Source organism: Terrapene carolina, unplaced genomic scaffold (assembly GCF_002925995.2).
Source record: "Terrapene carolina triunguis isolate 2854851 unplaced genomic scaffold, T_m_triunguis-2.0 Scaffold84, whole genome shotgun sequence".
In the NCBI taxonomy this organism is placed as follows: Eukaryota; Metazoa; Chordata; order Testudines; family Emydidae; genus Terrapene; species Terrapene triunguis.
In genome coordinates, this window is record NW_020664435.1 from 2,293,569 (window position 1) to 2,311,828 (window position 18,260).

At 38.8% G+C, this 18,260-nt stretch overlaps 1 protein-coding gene across 2 annotated transcripts in view; it reads right to left on the minus strand.

Annotated features, from left to right (window-relative positions):
* Window positions 1-441: 441 nt before the first annotated feature.
* CNOT10 (CCR4-NOT transcription complex subunit 10) overlaps window positions 442-18,260 on the minus strand; it is a 58,746-nt gene continuing 40,927 nt past the window's right edge. For both annotated transcript variants that reach the window (XM_026649357.2, XM_026649356.2), the window contains exons 14-19: window positions 11,830-11,943; window positions 9,528-9,658; window positions 8,755-8,790; window positions 8,523-8,650; window positions 5,848-5,923; window positions 442-700 (exon numbers count right to left, since the gene is read on the minus strand). In XM_026649357.2, coding sequence (XP_026505142.1) covers window positions 546-700; window positions 5,848-5,923; window positions 8,523-8,650; window positions 8,755-8,790; window positions 9,528-9,658; window positions 11,830-11,943 — 640 coding nt within the window. In that variant the 3' untranslated portion in view covers window positions 442-545. The remainder of the gene's footprint in view (window positions 701-5,847; window positions 5,924-8,522; window positions 8,651-8,754; window positions 8,791-9,527; window positions 9,659-11,829; window positions 11,944-18,260) is intronic.

Genomic DNA, 18,260 nt, shown 5'->3' on the forward strand with positions numbered 1-18,260 from the left:
ATCCTGGTTAGCACAGGCCAGACTAGATGATCACAATGGTCTCTTCTGGTCTCAGGATTATCCAAAGAGAGAGGTTGGCAGAGGACTCTTACTTTTTCTACAGATCTGATGATGAAGGTTTATCCCTGTTCCCTGAGAAGCATGACAAGTAGAGAGCTTGTGCAGAGGCTCTCCTTTTACAAAAAAGAGGCAGCTGCGCTGTCTGATTGTCTGTACTGAAAATTAATGGAAGTGAGCGGTGGTGCAAACAGAAACTGCTCTGTATGAAAAACGCAGAATCAAAACTAATGACTACCGCAAACAGTGTGAGTTAAAATGATTAAAAGCATAGCCTGAATCTATCATGCCTGTTAGTAATTAAAATAGAAATGTTCCCCAATAAATATCTTTTACAAATTTCTTCAGACATGATTTTTTCATTGAAATGTTTTTTTGTTTTTTTATTAAAAATGTACACAAGCCAGCACATTCCAATAGAGACAGTTTAAAAAATATACAAACTCACAAGCCCTCCTCCATAGGGCCTGTCAGGTTATAGCAAGACTTCACTTCCTTTGAACAGTGGTGAAAGCTGGCATCTGAATGGGCTGGATAGGGTGGACTGGCTGAAATATTGGCTTCTTTCGCATATCAGTGTGTGTTTTCACTGAAGGGAGAAGCTGGTTTCTTTTGATGATCTGCAGTGCCAGTTGAGTGTTACCTACAAAACAGACAGTTTCTAGTTAAAATTCACTTCTTACCATGACAAACTTGAGTCACAGGAGACAGAAAAAAATCTTGAAAAGTCATCTAGACAATGCCCTGCCAGTGGTAGCTCCCGCCCATGCAACTCAGGTAAACCTTATGCTGCAGCTGGTGTATGCTATTTCATACTGATCAACATACTGATAAGTGGATGTCACCTACTACAAATGCACACCAAACGAAAGATAAAGTTGAAGCAACAATACTGCTCAATTCTAGCTGCTGTTCCTAGCTATTAACAGTTACGCCCTTCAGGACAGAGACTTGATTTTAGAGTTGGCAGAGTACTTGAAACTATGAATCCCCAGAGCCACCTCGCCCCTACATCCAACTTGGACTTTTGTACAACCCTATTAGATCTGAAAACATAAAGGTTCTTAGACAATTATACTCTTTTGCCATCACTGATCTCTCAATCATCCCCACAGAGTACGTAGTACATAATAAATGGAAACAATTGAGACATCAAGGATACATATACAAATCAGAAAACATTAAAGCTAAGATTCCAACTTAAAATCAGTCATGCTTAGAGCTAGTCCACATTTTTCAAACAAAAGGTTTCATTGAAAAATGGCCTTTTAAAAAACCAACATGACCCCGAATTGTTTTCTGTTTAATGAATTCTGAAAAGATCGGGTTTTGATTTTTCTCTCAAGTCATGTAACATGAAAAGAGGGGGAAAGAGAGTAATGAGAATTTCTGAACTGAAGTGATGTTTCTATAAACAACTCTAGTCACACTAAACATCTACACCACTTTGAGAAGGAGACCTGAAAAGGAAAAGAAAATGGGATTGTGCTCTTCTGCTTTGTAAATTAAGTAAGTAAAGCCAGAAGGGTTTCCCAAAGTTTGCTTTAAAAGCAAAAGAAAAGAAAAGAAAAAAACTTCAGGTCTTGTCTAGAGCTGTCATTAACGTAGTAGCTGTGCAGTCAAAGAAACCAGGTAAGCAAAATCTGGTTAATTGAAGGGACCTGATTTTTATTCAGACTATTTAAAAAATTTTGGTGGCACCTGTTTTTCCTCAAAAGAGGTCTGTGTTAGGAATTCAATGTCAAAGATAAGAAATCTCTCACTCAACATATACATTATCCACAAAAACCAAAGAATATGAGACTTCATACTTATTTTGAAAATATAAATTGAAAAATCTTAAAGGAAAACTATCAGCTTAAGTCACACTGCTGTCTGAATAGGTTTTATGTACTATTTTTACTTGTAACACATGATTGTAACAAAGATTAGAGTGGTGACAAATTGAGCACCGACAGCATGTTCTGTTCAGTTACTAATGCCCCAATCCTGCAGGTGGTTCTGCTCTGGGGATCCCTTGCATCCAGAGTCCTGATGGCTTCAGCAGGGCTCCATGTGAGTGCTTGGTTGTGCCCATGCAGAGCAGCTTAGAATAAGGGCCTTCATTCCTGTTCTATGTGGGTCCTTCACACAGAACCAGGGGAAATAACATTTACAGGAATGGGAAAAAGTTACTCATCTTACAGTAACTGGAGTCTTTTGAGATGTGTTGTCCATATACACATTGCACTTTTGGTGGACATGAGCAGTACCCGGAGAGTCCCCGTGCTCCACATAAAGGGCATATAAGGGCAGAGTGCACCAGTGCTCCTCTGTTTCTTCTGAGCTGCAGAATCTGAAGGGTAAGGACGCCAAAGTTCAGTAGATGGAGGGTGTGTGGAATGTGCATGTGAATAACATCTCTTCAGTGAAGCTGATGATGATGCTTGAGCTCTAGTTGAATGAGCCCAAGGAACCAAGTGGCTCTACTATGGCTACTTCATAGCAGGTCTTGATGTAGTTGGAGTTTCAGTTTGACGGTCTCTGTATTGATATGGCTGATCCCTTTATTCTTTTTGCAAAACAGACAAATAGCCTTGGAGAATATATGAATGGTTGTGTCCTATGCAAATAGAAGGCTAATACCCTCCTGCCATTTAAGGAATGTAGCGTTACTTCTGCTCTTGAGGCAAGAGGCTTGGAAAAGAATACTGGCAAGTGGAACTCAGTAACCACTTTTGGCAGGAACTTGGAATGTGTCCTTGAGATATCTTATTGGAATAGAAGATTGCGAAGGGAGGGTCAGCCATCAGTACTTGGATCTCACTTGGCCATCACATCAGCAAGATGGGTATCTTTGCAGAAGTGTAAAAAGGAACAGGTAGCAAATGGTTCAAATGATCTGCTCATGAAGGACTGAACTACTAAGTTGAGGTCCCATGGTGGAATGAGGTACTCGATCGGTGGGAATACGTCAATCAGCCCATTTAAACATTTCATCATAGTCACATGAGAAAATACTGGGTGTTTTTCCAGTGGGGGTGGTGAGCTGAAAGTGAACCCTGACTGAACTCAATGACAAAATTATTGTTCTTCAGTTCTAGCAAATAATCTAAGATTTGAGGTATCAAAGAATTGTGAGAAACAAACAATCAGCCTTCTACAGCACCAGTGGGAAAACCTTGTCCTTTTGGCAGGTAGGTTTTTCTTGAAGACCCCTTCCTGGTGTTCATAAGGATATTCCTCACTGGAGAACAACAGGCATATTCTACCGACAACATGCACCCAGGTACCACACGATGAGATGGAAGGATTTCAGTTCTGGATGTAGGATCTCTGCCTTGTTCTGTGATATGAGGTCTGGGAGCAGAGGTGGGTTGGGAGGTTGACAGGTATAGCAGGTCTGTGACCCAAAATTGGCATGGCCATGCCAGGGCTATCACAATCAACTTGTATGAATGTTCCTGTTGACCCTTGCAGAGCACTCTCAATATCAGAGGGTAGGCATATATTAAGGTCCCTGACCCTGGAATCAGGAATGCATTTGCCAGGGAGCCCAGGCTGATGCCTCCCTGGAAACAAAATATTCAACACTTCCTGTGACCCCATGTGGCAAACAAATCTATCTGGAGGTGACCCGAGAACAGAGTTCTTGATCTCCCAGTAGTGATTATGGAAGAAGTGCCCGCTCAGTTTGCCTGCCAATGTATTTTAAATGCCTAGTAAGTATACTGCTGATAGGACAATATAATGTTAGATGCATCAGGTCCACAACCTGACAGCATCTTGGCTCTGCATTGTTTTTTGATGTAGAACTTGGTAATTGTATTGTCAGTCATTATCCATACCAACTGTCCTCTGATAAGTTTGAGAAAAGTCTTTAATGTTTTGCATAAGCTCTGAGGTTGATGTGCATCCTTGCTTCCCATACCATCTAGAGGCCTTGCACTTTGAGCAATTTCATATGACACCCCACCCCCATCCCCTTAGTGAAGCATCTGTCACTATGGGATGTGATTGGGGGGGACAGGGGGTGAAGAGAACGGAAATCAATCCCTTTGCAAATGCTTGCTGAGTTTTTCCAGTGTGTCAGGGAGGACAGAACTAGAGAGGACACACAAAGATGCATTACTAATGATGATTGTTGGGTCAGTATACCAGCTTCAACCATCTCTGCAAGCAGCAGAGGTGAGGTCTGGCATGTGGTGTCACAAAGGTGACATAGGATACATGTCCTAGTAGCCATGAGACAGATCCTTGCTATGGTATTTGGGTTTTGTTCTAACTGACAGATGAGGGACGGTTGTTGAATCTGTCCTGAGGGATGTAAACCACAGACTTGGTGGAATTTAAGACTGCTCCTATGCATTCAATGTTCTGGACAGGAATTAGGCTGGATTGCTGCAGAGTGACTTTTGAGGCTAAGCTGCAGCAGAGGTATAGTGTAGAGGCGGATGGAGTCTGAGGCACGTTGAAGAGGAACTCATATTCAATGTCTGTTGGGGAGTGGGGGTAGTGCCCCTTGGCATACGAAGGGCTGATAATTCCCCACTTAGTGTCACCACTATCTGCAGTGTTATTGAAGGCTGTGGTTTAGATAGGGGACAATAAAGGCATTTTGCATGATCATTGGTTATGGGCACGGACCCTTTGCATGTGGGGCAATACTTAAACCCGGGAGAGACTTAGATGAGACCATCCTGGGTCTTGACAAGAAGTCAAACTAAGCTAAAACTTATCTAACCATAATATACTGTAAAACTACTAAAACTATTAAAAACAGTCAACATTATTAATTGTGCAGTAGCAAGTTACTGGCAGTTGAACAGGCAGTGAGCTCAGTCTGAAGCCAGATGTGATTAAGAGGAATGGAGGAGTGCAGTGCGCTCTGCCCTTACATGCCCTCAATGTGGAGCATGAGGACTCTCAGGGCACACGTGTGAGGTCCAGGTACTGCTGACTAAATACTCTGGACTCAAGTGCATGATGCAAATGTGCATATGGACAAGCAAGTGAAGGAGAATACTAAACTGAGGACGTCTCAGGGGTAGGTGTAGTACATGGCACTATTTAACTCATTTTTGGACGCTTAATAGGTTTCAAGTTGGTGTCCCTTAAAAAAAACCAAACAAACCTTTTAGGCCTTCTTTATACAAAGGTGCAAGAAAGTGCATAAACTTTCTCATCATTCAATCTCCCATAACTCACTAACTGATAGGATTTTGCTCAAACTTTCCAAGACAAATTGCTTTTGTACAGAGACAATGCATGGAAAATTTCAGCCCAGAAGATGAATGCTTTGGAAAGAAACGAGTGTGTAAGAACAGGTTTATGCTAGACATTGTTTTTAAGTCTGCAATACAAAAGGCACTGCCACAACCAGCGGTGTAATTTAGGCTACGAGTCCTTGTGTAAAAATAAGTATTTATCAGTTACAAAGGAAACAAAAACTTAAAGAGATGGCAACCAATGGCACCATGTAGAAGTGTGTACACACACACACACACACACACACACACACACACACACCATGGACAAAAAAAGCTTTGGACTTGAAATGTGGGGAACAATTAATTGCACAACTTGCTGAGCTGTAACATCTGAACTCAAAATCTAAATAGACAGTATATTTCTGATGCTACTAAAGGCTTTATTCTACTGCTTTGTCTTCAAAGGTTGGGGGATTCCTTGGTGAAGTTTGCAGCAAGGCCTAAAATAATAATTAAACACAAGCAGCATGAAAGGCACAGGGAGCACCAGTCAACATAAAAGGGGTTAAAATTGTTTAGAAAAGATGCTAAAATTACTTACCATTCTGTAGTTCAAGATACACAGCCAGTAGAATGGCCTCCGGGGGAATTTCTTTGGGATGGATCAGTGAAGCAGCCTTATCCCAAAATAAGAGAGAAAAAGGTTAACACCACAACAGATAATTTAACAAGAAGGAAAATACCAGCTGACAGGATAGTTATAAGACAGGGCAATAAACAAACTAAGGTACTATTCTTGAAATATAAATACCCGCCATCAGGTCCATGTATGCAGAGAGGATGACAGATGATCTGCCTTGTAAGAATATTTCACACCTCTACTCAGAGGCACCATCTGCTTTTTACATACATACATGACAAATATAAATGAGTCATTCCTGAGCCAATCTGAAGGTTTTGTTTGTTTTTTCTTGGAAGGGTGATTTCCCAGATGAGAAATTCATTTAAAATCTCCCTATGGTTACATGACTAGATCCTCCGTTATGAAGCTAATGAACCTATTCAGATGTGCATCAGCTAGGATCTCTCTCTCTAGTCCCAACCTGCACCAGTTTGAGAGCACAGTGAAATGTCATTGTCTCAGCCAATCAGAGTGCAGAGTACAGTTACTTAGTTCCCTGTGCTCAGATTGGTTGCCATTGATTTGTACAGATGTTTATTTCTCAATAATCATATAGTATTTGATTCCCCATACTCTGATCAGCTGACAGAGGCAGCCTACAGGCATTTCATGATCACAATACAATTATTTCTCAAAACTGTGTGGTAAATATGCATCTCTCCGATCAGTCACTGATCTCTGTGCTCTGCCTGGCTCCTATACTCAGAAAGCTCAAGCACAGTGTCATTCCTTTCAGTCCAAACAGAAAAATTCTCGAGATTAACATGCAAAGAAAAACAGCAAGGGCTGTCAAGCCTCTGAAAGGGAAAATGTTATTAAATATTTGACTAATTTCCCTCCTCTTCATCCTTCAACCTCAACTTCCTTCCCTCTACAGCTGAGCAAGCATCATTGTTGTATTTGTGTTCGTCTTGTTTACACTGGAAGAAAACAGCCCTTCTCCTAGTCAATTTTGAAACGTGTAAACAAATATATTGCAGCTATTCAAACCAAAGCCTTGCTAAGCTATGAGGAAAGGAAGTAAGAAGGAAGAAAAGATAGATAAAAGGGAACGATGATGGGGGAGGAAAGGCTATGATTTTTTTGAAAATAATTTCCCTTCCTGAAGTTACTTTGAATTTCATTTTAAAGTGTGAACAATTAAATATTTCCAATACAACAACAACAGATGCTTCCCACTAACTCACTAATCACCAATTGGTAGACTCAGGGGCCTCCAAGTTTATTTGCTATAAAGCCCTTAGCCTCAAAGTTTGTTCAGCCCAAAATACAGCTATTACTTCACTAAAAAGGGAGAACACTGCAATTATATTAACTGAACCTGTACAAGTGCATTTGGGTTAATACCCCACCACAACACACACACATTCCTGAAAAGTATGGGACCATATTTGTGAAAACTAAAAACATGGGACAAGATGATTCTGTATAAAAAGCTCTGGTCCAAGCGGTACAGTTAAAAGACTGAACAGCAACTTGGGTAACTTGATAGCAAAAGTGCTATTTCACCATTTGATTTGCCCCATTTCTCTCTGCAAGATATAAAATCCAATGGTGTCCCTGCCCATTGTTTTTCTAGTTGGTTTCACTCAGTGTTGAACACAGCCTGTTTAAATATGCACAGTGAAGTAAGTCTGTGTGTCCTCTCTTTCACACATGCTGGTAGTTACATGTAGCACTCAGTGACATGGATCTGCTCTATTGAAAGGAAGGAAATGAACAGCTTTGAATAGCTTCAACTTCAATTTCTTCAACTTCAGAGTAGTATCCTGTTTTGGACAGTGATTAAATTATGACAGCCTAAGTTATTCTGCAGAGAACCCTTTTTAGTTTTACAGAGAGGAGAGCTGCTACACCGAGGGAAGAAAGGAAGAGGGAGTAAAAGCTAGAAAAACTTTAGGAAACTAAACTCCAAGGACAATTAACTCCCTCAGCCTCAGGAAACCCCTAACCTTTCAGCACAAGTATTTGCACATTTTTTGTAAGTACTCCACAAGTGAAATTCTTGCATTCAGGCAACAGAAATGGAATGTTTGTGTTTAGATTTTGATATGACGGATAACAGCTATAAAGCATCCTAACTTCCCACCAAGGCAGTTGAGCTGCTTTACAGTCTTAAAAGTAAACTCAAATCAAGTTTTAGCAGTCCAGTGTTTGGAATCCAACACACCACAAAAGTTCTGCTTTTAAGGGCAATAACGATCACCAGTTTTGGGAACAATTAAGTGTCAGATTAATTTTAAACCCACCCACCAACAGTTTAAGGCAAATGTGAAGAAAAAGGCAAAAATTACAGGCTTAATTGACTGCTTTAGAGAGTTTGATGCTTTTGGCTTCCCTTTAGCCACTCCAATGTTTTTTAAAACAATGAAGCTAAAAGGGATGTTAGCATGATGGTTGACATAATTGAAAACAACTTCATTAAAACTAATCCACAACAGCTCTTATTTCCAGAACAGCTCATTTAAAATAGTTCTACACCATCGTATCAATATGCAATAAAGTGTGAACATAAATATTTCCAGCATAACGACAAAGATGGCTCCTATATAAGGGAACAGTACATAAAGTTGTCTTGAGGTTTGTTTTTTCACCTGGTGGAGACACTTGCGAGCTTTATCATATTCACTTCGCAAGCAGTAAGCACTGCCAAGGTTAAACAACATCATTGTTCGTGCAGAAGTGACTGAACTGGGATAACACTGGGGTGTCTGCTTGCCAGCTGAAAGAAAAAATAATCAAAATTATTTCACACTTTTGATTTCATTCCACACCGTGGCAAGACAAATGCCTGCATTACTTCTGGATTCTGGAGCTATTACTTACAAGATTCCATCACCTCATTTTCTCCTTTGTCTGACCCTGTAGAGACAAGAAAAGCCAGAATGTTCTGTGAGCCTTCTTAAGGCTTTTAAAAGAAAACCCTATCGTTTTATGACAGCAGATTCAAGCTGGACTTTCCCTTCATGGACTGACTGTGGTAAACCAGAAAATCTATCAGCTTGTTAGAAATCGTGGACCATTTAGAAAGCTTTCGATTTTCATTTAAGGGGTTTGCTTATCTAAAAACATCTTTTAAATCTACAGTATAATGATGGGCAATAAAGTTTAAACTGCAATTGTGCCATTCAAATCAGAACTGCTACTGAAGACTGAACTGTATTGATGGGATCGAAAAGTAGCTGTTTTTATTACATTCCCCACCTCACCCACCAAAAGTGTTGGAAGATTTAAGATACAGATTTAACCATCTCCCCCTCTCATATCCCCACAGTGTATGTAAATGTCATTTAAATTCTGAAAATGCGCATAGAGGGTGAAAAAGGGTGAAGTGTTAGTAGGTCAGAGGCCCAAACATTAACTGTAATTACATATTTAATAACAAACTTCCAACAAATGATGTTTAGACAAATTGATGAGCAATACATTAGTTATTTTGAACTAAAATTACAAATACACATAAGGTAAACCAAAAACCAAGGACTAAAGAACAGCCCATCCACCTCACAAAAAATGCTGCAAATTTATAGATGTTGCAAGTTACAGAAGGAAGGCAGCTGAAAGCACGACTGGTTCTAATCAAGTGTAGACTCATTAACCTTGATCCTGCTCGTTTGAAGAGATCCCCAGGGAAACATCAGTGACGTTCTCAGGGTTCAAGTGAGTAATGGCATCAGAGATTCTGTCTAGAGAGATGAGAGCCTCTGCTGCATACAAATGACCAAGAAACCTACAACAACAAACATTCAGATACAAATTCCACTTGGACAAGTCTCATTACCACATTACTGTTTCAGAAGAGAAATTGGATGTATTTCTTTACCTGAGTGACAGTTTGCTGCATTGAAAATATTATGGAGATACTTTTATAAGTGACAGTCATTTGACTTTGCCATTTTAGTCTCCAATACTACAAACACTTGTGCCTGTGAGTAGTCCCAGTGAAATCAGTCGTGCACAAGAGTTTGCAGGATCAGGGCTATTCTCCAAAGTATCCAGTTGCCATTTAATAATAAATAATAAGTGCTATTTATTATTAATGATTATTCTTATGTAACACTTTATACATTCAGATTGCTATTCAAAAAACATTAATTCTCACAACATCCTTGGGAGGTTGGTATTAGTTTCTCCATCTGCCAAATGGGAATAGAGACAAAGGCTAAGTGATTTCACACCCAGAAGAAAAACCACCAACCTGCTACTAGAGTCTGTTACTAAAAACAAACAAAATTGCAGGCATAAATTTATACCCCAAAGAGGGAATACAGGCTGTCAATTCTTGCTCTGTTCTACACGCCTGTACAGCACCTAGCATAATGGGATGCCCATTCCCAACTGGAGCTCCTGGGAGCTACTGCAATACAATTAACAACACAGAGATGTTTATGATGTTTTCCATTTTTAGCTTAGCACAAGTAATCTGCATTTTTTAAAATTAAATTTAAATGTTCTAATTAAGATTGCATATTAGAAATTAACACTATATGCAAATTAACAAGCAAATATTAACTTTTATTTTAAAGTTGAATAAAAATTTTATATACGTATGTATAAGACAATATAGAATCCATTTCAAATTACAGCAAAGTTGCTTTGTTTTGAGTTAATGATTAGCACGCACAAGGAATTTGACAGTTTGTATTAAAAGGCAGAGCAATTATAATATAAACTATCAATGAACTGAAGCATTTTAATCTGAAGCACATAATCTAAAAAGACTGCCAGCTCCGTCCATGTAATTTACCCCATTCAGTAACATGAAGAAAACAAGCATAATTACCACAGAGAAAAAGCTAATTTTGCAAGGCAAGGAATGTAAACGGCTGTCTTTTGCTCCCAAACATTACTCTGATCTGTTATTTCTCCATTTGGGGCACAAATAGTAGCATACCCATTACAAAGCAGTTTGTAGCGGACTTCCAAATTTAATAATATTTGGGTCATAAAAGGATTGTACAAAAGCTACAATGAAGTAACATTAGGCATGTAACAAAAACAAAATTAAGATCAGTTAATTTCTTGACATGGGTGGGTTTAGCGTGTATATTGCCAGCAAAGTACTATAAGCATGACTGGATTAACTCATTCCGTCATATGTACGTATGGCAACAGATTTGTGAAACCCACCATGAAATACCACTGATAGCTAGGGAGTGAAGGATAGGGTTCAAGATCATTTGTTTGTTTTTTTTAAAACAAAAAGCCATCAGAATTGTATGACAATAACATGACCAAGTCCAACAGGAATATTACACAAGTCTAATCTATTCTGTAAATGTAGTTGGATTTCTTTCAAAGTATCTTGCTTATCTTTTGGAAGTTAAAAGCCCCTTTGAAGCTAATTTGCACACTGAATACCCAGAAAGTAGCAGTCTTTGTGGAGAGCAGTTATTGCTCATTCACGGCACTCTAACATTAAATACATATACAAATAAGTAACTAGCACTTCCTTAGCACTTTTTACCTGTAGGGCTCAATAAACTTTACAGAAATAGTAAGCATTGTTATCCTCATTTTGCAGATGGAGACACTGAAGCACAGAAGCTATGTCTCACAAAGTCAGTCAATGGCAGAGCCAGGAATAGAACCCAGGCCTAAAACATCCAGTTTGGTGCTCTAGTCACTGGACCAAACTGCCTCTTCAGGATTAACAAGAAGCACCAAAAGTAGTTTCAGAATCTGATCATTCCAATAATACAGATTTCATATACAAAAAGTTAGGCCCCATTCCTGCTTGTCAGTGAGTATTTTGCCACAGACTTCAAGGGGAACAGGGTCAGATCTAATATTTGCGTCCTTAGACTTAAAGGCAGAACTGGCAACAAGTTAAAAATGTTGGCACTTGAACTCAGATTCTTCCAGATACCAGGGGCAAAAGAATGGTCAATCCAGACTTACTTAAGAGATCCTGACAGCTTTGGCTGCTGAAGAAGTTTATCTGCATGATTCAAAGCCATAAGGTTATCACCCAAAGCCAGAGCAACATAAGCACTGCAGGCAAGTATTGAGCACCTGGAGGAGGAAAAGAAAAGGAAAATGATGTAGTTTCAAATCCAAATGTAATTGTCCAATTCTTGTATTAATAAATACATATAGAAAATTCTCATAAAGATATGCTGGGTCCTTTTAAGAGGATTTTGGCACAAAGAACAGCTAAGCTGTTGGGATAGCCGATTATTTGATATACATATAAGAAGGCCCTAATCCTTTTTTCAGATCACACCGTTTCAGACCTGACTTCTATATGGCATACATTTCAACAAACGTAATCTGTAACATCGTGCAAGGGGTTGGTTTTCATAGTTTTAAGCAGTCCAAGAGGGCCTGTTGGCTGTCAACAGTGATTTGGATGCCAAACTTCAAATCTGTGAAGAGGCTGAATGGCTGGAATAACCATGTATAAATTCAGGATTCCTATATAGCAACAGTACATGAACATTTAGTGGTCTATGAAAAGTCCTATTTTAATCTCCAGAAAATCTGAACTTTTAAAAGCTAAGTTATACTGTTTTCTCCAAAGCAACTGTACTATAGTCCAGCAATCTGCAACAGGAAACATGTTAAAATGCTCTGCACATTTAGGCTCAAATATTTTGTCTATAAGTACTCACTGGATGGAATAAAATTTGTCCAGTAAAATAAAGTTCCAAATTCTCACTTTATCAACACTTTATAATATTCAGAAAATCCATACAAATTATACTTTGATTTTATTACTTGTGTTCTGGATTCTTTTAGCCCTGAACTTCAGTTGATATGTTCCCATTTTATGAAGCAATAAAGTGATACTGCAAGTTTGCAGATTTCTGCATCATGTAACTTGATGTGTAATCTCCTTGCATCACAGATTTATTGTAATAAGCCTTTTATTAGAAAATTGTTAACAACCACTCGGGTCGATCATATTGATACTTTCTAGTATTTGTACTGTATGAATGTGACCATAAAACTTTAAAGTATTAAAGTAACAGTCTGAAGTTTTCTACACTGATTCCACTATTTTAAAACTGAAAACACTGATTTCAACACATAATTGTAGTGCTGTATCAGAAGATTCTATGAGATAAAAGTGCCAGAGATATTTAACTACACAGTTTTTAGATGTTACTTGTGCAGTTTCATGCATTTCTAAAGCACAAGATTTCCTGAAATTCTTGTAACAAAATCTGAACCACACATTCCACATCTTCAAACAATAGTCCCACATCAGGATGTCAGCATTAGGTCAAGCTTTTATAGCTTGTCATTTTTTTCCCTTCTCCACCCCTTAAACACAGCACTTTGGAATATTTTCCACTTCATGAGACATAGTTCAATTTAGGCTTGCTTTGTCTTCAGGGCATGAGCCTTCACCTTCCTTGCCTTGGAACTCCTTGCTGCAAGAACAGATTCTATGCTTCTGCAGGGAGGAAGAATGGATCCTCAGACAGGTCTCATGTTGGGAGTTGACAGAAGAGTGCATTTGATTCTCCTGCCAGGAGGTGGGCTATTACAGCATCAACTTTCTGGCAACTGTCAAACCTACTTTTGGTCCAGCAGTAAGTTATGTCTTTATTCCTGTTTCCCAGGAGGCCTGCTCTTTAATTATACACAAGCACTATAAGAAATTTCTCCACTGTTTTCCCCACTCTCTATTCCTCTTTTCATGTGACATATGAGAACGATAATCTGAAGCCGCACAAAAGCTTTCAAGAAAGGGAGGAAGGCTTCCACCTCAGTTCCCTAAAATATTCTTGAAAGGTTGCCAATAAATAAAAGAAATAGGACTTTCTCTCGTACTGAATTCTAACTAGCATGTTTTCTTCTATCTCAAGGGAGCACTACTTTTAACAAGGAGAATGGTAAAGGTATTTAGCTGATAAGACTAATCTGTATAAAAAGGCCAAGCCTGTACCGACACAGAGCTGTTACATCTGTCCCAAGCCAAAATTTGCTCTCTCCCCTCCACATCTTTCTATATGTTCAATTTTTCTTTTTCTTTTTTTTATTAAAAGAGACACTTATTTGCCATCACAAGTTACCCTCCAGTGAAAATGCTATTGGTCTGGAAACCCTCATATTAATTAGTATTTTAGGAAAGAGACACCGCACAGCAACAGACAACTACAGAAGAGCAAGATGTTTACATCAAATTTTCTTGCTTGCAGTATTGTTCCTCTCACACTCTGATTCATTGTCAAACCTGTTAAACCAAACAGTCAAGAGATCTGACAGTTAATCCGAGTGGAAGAATTGCATCACAAGGGAAAAGACAAACTAGTTTCTCCTCCCCCCCATGAGGATTCTGAGAAAACTCCACAGGCTGCCTTTAAGCACTGGAGAGTCCCAGCATTAGTCTGCTTCTCTGTTCGCTAAAGTTTCGTTTGGAAAAAGATTTTTTTTTAAACTGCCAGATTATGTCAAACAACCTGTTGTGCAGGACTTGACAATAAGATATGTCAGCCCGCATAGACTCAGTTTATTGAACCTAAACCAGATACTGAAATTAGCGTAATCCATGTAAAAAGGCTAACCAGGATAAATCCAGTCATTCAAAACTGATTGAAGGGGAGAACTACAATGACATAAAGTGCAACTCTTTAAAGATATATCAAACAATGGAATTTCCGGAATAATATGGAGAAAATCTGCAAGCTGAAATAAATATAGAATACCAAATTAAACACAACATTGCCTATCTTTACTCTAGTCACATTTCAATATGGCCAAATGCAAGGTCACATCTAGGAACACAGTATGCAGGCCCTGCTTGCAGGATGGGGGACTCTATTCTGGAAAGCAGTGATTCTAAGGTTTTCCACATTTAAATGCTACAGTGGTACAGCTGCACTACTGTGTCTCTTCAGTGTAGACACTACCTACGCTGATAGGTGTGGTACTCTCGTTACTGTAGGTAATTTACCTCCTCAACAGATGGTAGCTAGGTTGATGGAACAAGTCTCTGTTAGGCTTTGTCTACACAGGGACTTCGGTCGATTTAACACCACCACTCGGGGATGTGGATTTTTCACACTCTTGACCAATGCAGTTAAATCAACTGAATTTTCTAGCGTAGACTAAGCCTAACAGAGACTTGAGGGTCACAGTGGATAAATCAGTTGAACTCGAGCTCCTAGTGCAATGAAGTGGCCAGAAGGGCTAATGCAACTCTTGGTCATATGAACAGGGGAGTACTGAACAGAAGTAGAGAGATTATAATACCTCTGTATTTAGCCCTGGTGCAACTGCTACAACAATATTGTGTCCAGTTCTGGTGGTCACACTTCAAGAAGGACATAGATAAACTGGAGAGGGACAGAGAAGAGCCACGAGAAAGATTTAAGGATTGGAGAATAAGCCTTAGACTTAAAGAGCTCATAAAAACATAAAAATGGCCATAGTGGGTCAGCCCAATGGTCCATCTAGACCAAAATCCTGTCTTCCAACAGTGGCCAGTGCCAGATACTTCAGCTCAAACTATTTAGCTTAACAAAAGAGAAAGTTAAAGGGTGACTTGATCACAGTCTACATAGGGAACAGAAATTTGATAAGAGGGCTCTTCAATCTAGCAGACAAAATATAACAAGATTCAATGGCTGGAAGCTGAAAATAGACAAATTCAGGCTAGAAATTAGATGCAAATTTTTAAACAGTGATGGTAATTAACCACTGACACAATTTACCTAGGCTTGTGGTAGATTATCCACCACTGGAGATTTTAAAATTAAGGTCTGATGTTTTTCTATGAGTTGTGTTATGCAGGAGATCAGACTATACGATAAAAATGGTCTCTTCTGGCCTTAAACTCTATTAATCTATGAACTCTATGACACAGGACCTGAAACTTTCTACAATACCACAGTAGATAGAGACAGTAGATATAGTATTGTAACACTACAAGTCAGAATTAGAGAGATGAAAGACAACACAGGATTATTCTCTACAGTATATCTTATAGTGCTTTGTCCAGTAGCCGAGTTCCCACTTGTCATAGTTTCTTCCCTTTATTCATGCTCCTGTAGCTACATTGTTTTCCCTCCCAATCTGTAGCACTTTTAGCATCACACATGTCCACAGCCAGACATCAGAGGAGCAATAAAACTTCTGAAGGGGTTTCCTAAAGCAGAAAATTCACTATTATTTGAGACCATGATTTAATGATCTATCAATATAAAAGATTAGTAAAATAAGAGATTTTTAGCTGCACTAGGCCTAAAAAGAGGAAGACTGGTAAATAAAGTACGTTTGTCCATCAAAAGAGGCACCAACAATTCTCTTGATCCCTATAATGGTTTTTACAGAACTTTCACATGTAAGCTGCGGCCCAGAGAGAATACATCAGGTTCAGTGGAGCCTAACAGAATTGGGTTGTTGTAACATATTAAAACATTGTATGGAATTCTACTGGGCAGCAGAAAGGTAAAGGGATTGACTTCCTATTCAAAGTATGCTAAGTATGCAGAAGCTAGGAGGCTGAAGTAACTATTACAACAGAAGAACTAATAGAAAATCCAGAATTTGAAACAAAGTTTCTTCTTCCCTACGTGTGTGTGCGTAAGTAAAAAACAAACCAACAAAAAAAATCTCTGCTTAGTTACTTTGTGCAATTGCCAAATAACTGGAATGTAAAAGATTAAGACACCTACCAAGTTCAGTATGTATGGCAAATTACGTATTAATTCTAACTAGCCCCACAAACTCCTCTAAAATGACACAAGATTTTTTTGTTTGTTTTAAAACTATGATGATATAAGCAGTTATGTACAAAACACATTCAAAGCTATTTAAAAGCACATTCAAGTATTAGGAAAGATGAAGTTTTCTAGTCCAACTAGCTAACATCATGGTAAATCTAAAGAATATTCAACTTTTTTTCCCTTAGAGAATCTTTGCTGGCTTTTGGAATTTTCTATTAATTTTAACTGACCAACAAGATAAGAGTTTTAATCTTTTTAGTTTTTCTTTTAACAGCTCCTCTTCCAGCAAAAATGAAGGCAGTTAGTTAACATTTGATTCTGTACAGAATTGAGTTTTACACAGACACATGCAAAAGCCCAGAAATAGTTTATGTAGACTCAGGCCCTAAAGATACCAAGTCCCATGGTTTTAACTATCAGTCAAAGCAAATATGACAAGAACTAAATCAATGTTTTTCTTCTCTTTTACTTTTTTGATATGATGTTCCTTACCAGCAGCAGTAAAAATTCTTGTACTGACAAGTTTTTCCTGACATGCTGTCAGGTTACATCAATAGATAACAATGGCGGATTGTGAAAGAAAGGATTACATACACTTATTTTCTTACAACATGACAGCATGTAATAATTTTGACATATAGTAGTCATATTTTACACAATAGAAAAAAGCCATACAATTTTAACCCAATATCTTCCATCTCAAGTATTATACTCCTCTACTGTTTAAAAACAATCAAAATATCAGCAATGACTCCTCACTCACTCCAACAAAAATGTTCTTTAATTGACTAAAGCTAGATTTTCAGCACATAACTGGAGCAAAGCAAATGTTAAGCTTGATATTATGACAACAGGTTAGCCGGGGGTTAGCCTAGAAGACAGTATATACCTCATAACGCAAGTAAGAAATTACTGTATGCTTTGACAGAAAATAAAAATACAGTTAAAGCTGATACCTTTTGTTTTTATATAAATTCCTGTTCATACACATGTCCTGGACAAAGAAAAGAAACCCAAGTACTGCATTCATTACCCCATTTAAAAAAAAAAATCCCTAAAACTTGACTAACATGGCAAGGTTTGTAGTCATAAGAGCTGTAACAGGCTGGCAGCATCTGCTGGAAACTACTTACAATGTTAGCAGGTGTTGATCCTGCTGGGAAAAAATTACATGGGTTCCAAGTGACTTCTTACCCCATCTGGATATCTGGGAGACAGAATGGGTCTGTAGAAAGAGCACCTAGACTGTGGGCCAAGTAGTCTTAAGGAAGAGAAGGTTACTCACCCGGTGCAGTAACTGAGGTTCTTCGAGATGGTTCTCTCTTTGGGTGCTCCACTTTAGGTGAATCTGGGCCCCTGCGTTAGTAACCAGAGATTTTCAGTTGCAGTGCCTGGTTGGGTCGCACATGTGCAGTCCCCATCTTGTGCTGCCTCTGGGGGTTACATAGCACTATATGACCAACCTTCCCGCAGTCTTTAGCGCAGTCTTTAGCATGAAAAGAACTCCAAAGTAGTGGGGAGGAGAGAGGGTAGTGGAGCACGCATAGGGACAACCATCTCAAAGAACCTCAGTTACTGCACAGGGGGAGTAACCTTCTCCTCTTCTTTGAGGAGTGTCCCTGTGGGTGCTCCACTTTAGGTGACTGTAGAGAA